Source organism: Mercenaria mercenaria, chromosome 18 (assembly GCF_021730395.1).
Source record: "Mercenaria mercenaria strain notata chromosome 18, MADL_Memer_1, whole genome shotgun sequence".
NCBI lineage: Eukaryota > Metazoa > Mollusca > Bivalvia > Venerida > Veneridae > Mercenaria > Mercenaria mercenaria.
The window spans coordinates 51,472,386-51,480,613 of record NC_069378.1 but is presented as its reverse complement, the minus strand read 5'-3'; the positions used below and the strand labels follow the sequence as shown (position 1 = coordinate 51,480,613).

At 33.9% G+C, this 8,228-nt stretch overlaps 1 protein-coding gene across 1 annotated transcript; it reads right to left on the bottom strand.

Annotated features, from left to right (window-relative positions):
• Positions 1-2,364: 2,364 nt before the first annotated feature.
• Positions 2,365-7,770, bottom strand: LOC123537777 (uncharacterized). Its single transcript, XM_053530329.1, has 2 exons — positions 7,491-7,770; positions 2,365-5,271 (listed from the first exon to the last, which is right to left on the bottom strand). Exons 1-2 carry the CDS (start codon positions 7,732-7,734, stop codon positions 4,967-4,969), a joined length of 549 nt encoding a protein of 182 aa, XP_053386304.1. The 5' UTR covers positions 7,735-7,770; the 3' UTR covers positions 2,365-4,966.
• Between the last annotated feature and the right edge of the window lie 458 nt (positions 7,771-8,228).

The following is an 8,228-nucleotide window of genomic DNA, read 5'->3' as shown; positions in this document are numbered from 1 at the left end:
TCCTTTGCATGTGTTAGATATTCACCTGACAGGGATTACATTTATTTGCATTGTCCCATGACTTTGGAACATGATAGGGGTAAGAGTGAGGTTGGCTGCGTACCATGAACCGGTTTAAGTTCCCCAGTGGTGATTTTGCCACTTACGGTTCCAACTTTCGTTTTGTGGTGTCTGCGATTTTTAGAACATGGCATTCCCTGTTTGATATCTATCCTTGTTTTTTATTCTACCGAAGAGGTCGATCACCTTATTTGAAGCTATTCACGCGACATTTCCTTCTGCTAATTGACGATCATTATTTAGCTTTTTCTTATGATTTAAACCTATCAGGGGTAGAATGCGACATGTAAGATTTTTATATGCAGAAAAAAATTAAGTCCGTAACTAAACATGAGTTTATGGAGAGTTTGCTAACGTCGTCGAATAGTTCTTAACCATTAATCATGGTTGACACGATTGATTCAGCCTGTGCGCCCGTGTAGATCATGATCAGCCTGCACATAAGGGCAGTGTGATAAACAATTCTTGCAATATTTTTGGATAAAAGACTTCTAATTAAGCCTCTGCGTGAGGAATGTTTCTTGTATATTGCGTCTCATGAAAAGACTCAGTCAAACCGAGCCCGAGTCTGCTATTGTTGTGTTCTAAATTTGTAAATATTTACCATGATATGGTAATAAAAAACATGCTATGTAAAAGACAAAATACAAAAGTGCTGGTGTAAAGATATACTATAAAACATATAGTTATGTCCACTCACAGTCTATGCAGAAAACAAAGCCATGGAAGAAACACATTATGTCAAATCATTAACAAACTATTAATTACTGCAAGAACAGATGAAATTTATCTTTGTAAGTAAACCACAGTTTTGTTTCATTTTAACATAACTGATACAGCGGTATTACCAGCAATGTTACCAATGTCAATTAAAGGGTAATGAATAACTTGAAAATATTTAATTTTATACCGCCATTGACCCGCACCCAATTTATCGTCTCCCAATAAAATGCGTTTTTTGAATCACACTGACTGACTGTAGTTCCTGAACCTAGAGGTATTACAACATACAAATAATGCTGTATTAAATGAAATGATGTAATTAAAATTAAAGACATTCTAAGAATCCTCAGATACAAAAGAATAGAGAATATTCATTTGTTTAAGTGTAAAGGTGAACTATCATAATACAATATTTTCATAAGAGACATGATCAATGTGTTTTGAGTGCAAAATGTAAGAAATGGTTCTAGTAAGTGAAAGATATTATGATATTACACGTAATACAAACAATTTTCTTAAGTTGTTAGTTCATGTTTTACACAATTTACCTATCCTATTGTTTCTTTTCAGTGACAATGATTATATATGATTTTGAGTCTTTCTACTGTGGAACTATCAGATAAATTTCACTCAGATATTTCGATTATTCACTGAAAAACCTGTACTAATATCGTTTAAAGGCATCAATGTGAGAAAGTATGTTCTAGACTTATGTTTAAGATTAGTACTAGTTTTTTGTTTCGTCCAAAAATTATTTTACGTGATTTCTCTATGTGAGAATCCATCGCACTTTCTTACATAAAAGTTTTAAAATATTTCGCCACATATTAATTATTTCATACGGTACAATTACCTTGGCGCAAACACTTCTTCAAAACCATTGTACTAAATAGGGTCTTCTAGGTAATCTTAAACATATTGACAGAATTCTAACCTGATGCAAGCCTGAATATCAACAAAAAGTTAAAGTTTAAACGTAGGGTAAAGTATTCTAAAACTTCTTCCTCCAGCTATACATAAATACACCCTCCCTGGGTCATCTATAAATTAATACTAAAATAAACAAAGTGGAAAACCACAGGACGCCCAATACGACAAAAGTGAAAATATTGCAAATTTAAATCGGTTTTAATGAGCCAGCTTGTTCATGGACAGTAGTGGAAGTGCAAACTTCAGTCCACGCACGAAAAGCGGTGTATGGTCACGAGTTAGGATAATGGGTTTTCCCTAAATGTGAAAACAATGAGCGAAACTAATCAAACTGTAGTATCTGAGGTTATTGAGCTTGCATATCATAGAAACTGCCAAAAGCCGTAATTAGAAAGCAGGCACCGTATTCATGGGGTGATTAAACAATACCCAAGGCTAATAAAGTGGGAGTATTGGAACCACCCAGGTCAATATTTTCAAGCATGAAATCGAAACTGTACATTAATACAATATAAACGTCTTGTTAAACGATCCGTCCTCTCCATATTCAAACGAACCCAATAACGTTCAGCCTCAAATCTGTGCTCATGGAAATCAGAAAGGCGATACAACGATGTTGAAAAGTCGAAACTGCGATTGTGAACAGTCAAAAGTGCGATGGTGAAAGGACAGGAATACGACGGTGAAACGTCATACGTAAGTGTGAAAACTGGAAACTACGATCGTAGAAAAAAGAAAGATCGATGTACAAAAGTTGAAACAACGAAACCACGATAATGAATAGTCGAAAATACTTTCGTGAAAATATGAAATAATTTCTACATTTCACCATCGTATGTTCATTGATTCGACTTTTCACTATCGTTGTTTCGAAATACCGACTTTTTCACATCAAAGATCTAGTACATGTATCGTTCATTTGATGTTTCGAGCAAGCAGTATGCGGCAATGGCCCTGAAGTATCATCAATTGCTTTCAATGGCTATCCAAGTTTGTCACGTATAGAATTACCGTATTTTTCTGACACGCAATGACCATTATTATTATAAAAACTAAGTGAAATCGTTTCAAGCAGGTTCAAAGCAATTCATTTTTTGATACCAAAAAACATATATCGGATCCATATAGATCTATTTTAGTACAAATTTGATTTTTCTAAATTATGATTATTGCCAGTTTTTTTCCACAGGAAAACACTTACAAGAATAAAAAGTAAACAATCTATCGAATATTCCAAACCTTAGTTATTTTATAATTATATAAAGCTTATATCTGACCTGCAATTCACAAAAAGCTCTGTTACGGATTAAATGTATGATGCAGTAAGACAATGTTTACTGTGACGTTTTTGGTGCTATGCCATTTATGATGTCACTTTCAAATCGAACGCAATCAAAATGTATTGATTTCTCATAACAGATCTGCTGCAGCCGTTCTTCGTTTGCCCGGAAGTGATTGTCAATTTGAGCACAAAAACGAATCAAATTATCTATAAAACCAGATGCGGTTGTAGTCGGCCAATAAGAGACTCAGTTACGTCTTTGACACTTCCAGTTTAATAGTCAACATGTGCAAGCGCGAAAAGAACGTATTGTACACAATACATTGATTAATCAAGCGATCAACTGGTATTGTTATGAACTATTTGGTGTCCATTGCAAAAAGGACCGCCTTTTAAGCTGCTTGTTATGAATATTTACAGCATAAAACTGTCCGAATGCAGACTAAATATTATCGATCAAATTTCTACAATTTGTACTTCTCATGTTCAGTCAAGTGCGAAACTGTTTTTGCCAAAGTGACGACTTAGGATTAATGATAAACACTTTAAATTTATTCTTTTATTTTCTTGAATAAGATAGCAAAAATGTTGTGAAAATCGAAAGGTGAGGGTTTGATCATCAGCGGGAATGTTTGAAAGAAGAAAAAAGAAAAAGAAATAATACATCTGAGACAAACACTGTCGTCTTCTACCTATAGTCTCCACACTGGTCTCTATATCAGCTTGAGAAAGAAATGTTTTCTTCAAGAAAAAAGCCCAAGCTGTAGCCCTATGGCGACAAATACAGGCTAAATCAAAGTTCTCATATTTTCTGTTTCTTTATGATTATATTTCAGTTAGATCTGAATAAGTGTGATTTGAACCCAAATTTTTTATCTTACAGAAGTATATGGGTACATGCACTTTACATAAAATCTAGGGGAATGCTGGTCAAACTTGGAATCAAGACGTTCTACCTCAACCCATTACTTAAAACAAGTTCACAGTCAAATTGTTCAATTTAATCTCATCCCTGGAAACAAGATCTACCGAAGATACTGATACGAGGAAGTTTTTTAAAGTGCAACTCAATCTTCTTTTATATGTTGTTTGTTCTAAAGATAAAATGTAAGGGTAGATTTCGGGGAAGCACAGAACACCCCAAACACAGCCATAGAGTCATGCATCACAAGGTAGTCCCGCAACAAAAAGAAACTCTAACGGAACAATATTGTAGACGGATTGCTTCAAAAATCCAACAAGTACATTATAAATATATGTAAAATTCAAAAAAATTGGGATGGGGTGGGGTGGTCAAGCGTAGATAAAAGGATCGTATGTAAGGGGAAGTTGGAGGAAGGCTGAATATTCAACAGGGAAATACGAGACGGACTGAAACAAGTCGAAAATAAATAAATAAAATCTAACAAAAAATCCTTTTTTAAAAGTGTGCGTAATTTTCCCTCTGAAAGACCTGACCCCCTTCATTAAGTCCAAACTAATCACAGGTTAATACTCAATTTGCAAGTGAGTAAATTGTTTTTCCTTGTATTTTGAATTTGGTTTTAAATAATTGAGATGTTGGGCTACTTATGTTTCAAATATATTTTGAGCTGCTTCCCAAGAAGACTAATTTCGAATAATGGTACTTCTGCACTTAGCTTTATCAAGGGTGTCGGAATTATCCGAATAATCTAATTACTTCATATGCGTATACTCATCCAGCTTTATACTTTCCATGTGTGTATGTTACATTTAATATTCGTATTAGAGTACAGTTGGCTAAAGCCGACATCATTTGTCCAAACCAGAATCTGGAAAGTTTAGAAAAATGAGTTCTGAAAACGTTATAATAAAGAGTTTGCCATAAAACTATTATAACTAGATAGCTACATATTGTAGGCTGGTCGAAGATTTTCCGAATACCGGGTGAAAGATGACCTATGAATGAGCACGTTACGTTGTAAACTTAAATAATGAAAGCGCAAGCTTTTACGAATGACAACCCGGCTTAAAAATGCGTAATTCTTTGGCAGTCGTCTTAACGTGAACTTTCATGTGCTCCAGAGCTTCGCTGAATTTCTCAAGGGCTTTTACAATATCTTGTTGTTCCGATGGGTTTTTCTCCCGGTTTAAAGCCATCAACTTTGTCTCTAAATCTCCAATTTCTTGCTTTAGATTTGCATTTTCTATTTCATAAAGATTCACGACTTTCCTTGCTTCCTGATATTTTTCGACCAAATCAATTTGTCTCTGTGTTTCCTCGTCAGATTCTGACTCATAAAGTAGATTCAAATCTGCAATCAAAATGTAAATGAACGATAATATTTGGAGAAACAGAAGACTATTTGCTAAAATAAAATTGTATTCTTATTTATAAACAAGGCGATAAATAACTCATATGGATGCTCCCCGAAATAACTAGCATAAAAGGACACACATTATAAATAATATGAAAATATTAAGTCAATACCTTACATAATTTTCAAGGTATGTCCCGGACAATATTTCAAAAAAGGAAGAAGGTTAAAAATGGGACTACCTAGAGTCATGGTTCCTTGTCACTACACCCCATCATTTATTACATTCATCTCTATCAATTTGTAAAGTATAAAGTCAATAGCTTACCAAGTATACGAGTAATGCCCCGGAAAAAAGAAAATAAAGAGTTACACATAGAGTTATAGTTTTTCATCATTGTATAAAGTTTCAACTTGGTACCCTCAATACTTTTGAACTATCCTCCGGACAAGAAGTGTGACGGACGGAAGGCAATGTAGCTGGTGTATGCTCCCTCCCACAGCATAACACTCTTATTTACTGTATTCCCTTGAAAATAAAGCAAGACAAATGACCCGATCTAACAAGTCAGAAGGAAAAATATCGAGTTGTCTCTGAGAACAAAACAGCACACAATAGTGTCATCTTAGAAGACATACATTAACAGTGTTTAAGAGATGAACAAAATACACGCGCTGTGCCACCTCATAACCTCGTTTAATCATGTTTTTTTTATATACCTACAAATAGGAATTTTGTCTCGACTCTTATGTTATCCAAAAACTACCATAAATTGAGGTTATGATAAATTCTGTGTCAAAGCTTATCTAGGTATATTAGACATTTTTTAGATTCCAGTTTCCACATCTAGTACTCTTTGAGGTAGTTCTGCACGTTTGATAAACCGATAGTGGTGGTGTAACGTCATTTATCCGGAAAACGTAGTATAGAGCCTAGACTCAGCGGACGGAAAAGAAAAGAATCTTTTAAATTTTCTTAGAATTATTCCGAAGTTTAAAAAAAAATCAGAAATTAATCAAATTCTACATTCTATATAGCAGAAAAAAACTCAATCTGAACGTTCAGAACTGCCTGAAAAGGACATTTATGTTTACAGGGAAATCTTGTGGGTCGACCAATCTGAGTCAAAACTTAGTGTTAAAGACATAAGTGCGACCTATAGTTGATTAACTGGAATCATGCAAAATGCCCACATTTACAACTAAGTAAGCGTTTATAACGGGTATATAAATGAGATATAAATTTAAACACAATCGAAGATATATAGTTCACAGATTTAGTGCCTGTCAGGAGTGCATATAAGTGTCACACCTTGAATTACTCATGTAAATAAGGTATTTTTTCACTACTTATGTAGAAAACAAGTACATCTACTACAGTAGAATTTTGGAACAATGAACTAATACATAATTATGTACTTTAAAGAAATTTATTCAATCTATTCAAAATCAACTCCTAAAAAACTGTAAATATTTTTCGTGTGATTCTAGTTAATTTGCTTATTTACATGATGTAAGTTCAGTTCACAATTTTGAGATATTGCATAATAACTTTCACCAAAAAGCATGCTGCTTTAATTTCACACTCGTATTAGCACATACATTTAGTTGCAAGATACAAGTTTTGTTTTGAATGTACAATGAATGTACGTTATCTTGTTAGAGGTCATTGACATACTGTACATGTAAAGCTCTCAGTATTGGGCCTTGGGTTCAATGAAAAGAATAAAAAGGTAAACCACTCGCCACAAACTAAATTTAGCAGAAATCTAGAAGTTCTTAATTAGACTCAACGACCAAAAAGTAATATGAGTTATAGCAACATCATTTCTAACTACAGGGAGACTTGGTTTAATCGAGATAATGGAAATTGCAGTGCCTCTCATATCACTAAGAAATGGCTATCGCGGAACTTTTATGTAATCAAAATAGTTTTGAGTATTTCAAAAGTGTATTCGCATCAGGAATTATCAGCACCAATTCTTTGAGCAATTTGCATAAATACGTATTTTCTTGTTTTAATTTTACGATACATCAATGATTAGTTTAATACTAATTTGTCCTCATTAATAAACGATGTCATCTAAACACACTAAACGGTCATAAGCCACATAAACTGAATTATTCCATAGGTGTACAGCCTTTCGAGGTGTGTAGATATATTCTGAAACGTTTTGTAACATTTTTTTTCTGAAATACATGATACAAACTCTCACCTGATACAACATAGATATGACCGTCTAACGTAATTTTGTCCACTCCAACGTGTAAAAGCATTATGACATCTTTTACGTTGTCCTGGAGTAGACTGCGCAACACCTTTACATGGTCATTCGGCAAAAGAAGAGTGACTGTAACACTTGTTGATGGATCAACTCCATTTATCAACACGAATTTCATTGGCATCCCTAGTAAAACTGCGACGACAGCTCTGATATGGGACAATTCATCTGTCGTCATTTTTGTGAAATCTTTCCCACAAATATGAAACTTGAAATATTTTCGATCTTACACTAAAACAAACAAATATCCTCTATATCTAGTATTTTACTTTAGAAATCATTCTCTACGAAACAAGAAAAGAGGACAAACTAGATGTTCTAAGCAGGTTATATAAGTTTCATGATAAAAAGAACAACAGAGTACTGTGAACCCCGCCACTTCCAGCCCGTATCAACCTCGACCTGATAACATTGTTATCAAAAGATAGTAGCCTGTTATACTTTTTATAAATAAAAATACTTTATAAACTTAAATAGTATCCGGGAGTTAGGTCATGTTATACGTCAGATCTTCGAGAAAAATCTCGTTTAAATGACGATACGGTTGTAATACATATAATTTCTTAATGATAATCCTTTGGAAACACAGAACGCAACCTAGCAAAATAATAACAGACTAGGTTTTATCCAGTCATCAAGACTGTTGATAAAAGATAATGAAAAAGTGCAAGA

Excerpts from the sequence above, each read along its gene's own strand:
- LOC123537777 (XM_053530329.1), bottom strand. The coding sequence starts at position 7,734 with ATGACGACAGATGAATTGTCCCATATCAGAGCTGTCGTCGCAGTTTTA. Across the intron at positions 5,272-7,490 it reads TCATATCTATGTTGTATCAG|ATTTGAATCTACTTTATGAG; the intron begins GTGAGAGTTTGT and ends TTTTGATTGCAG.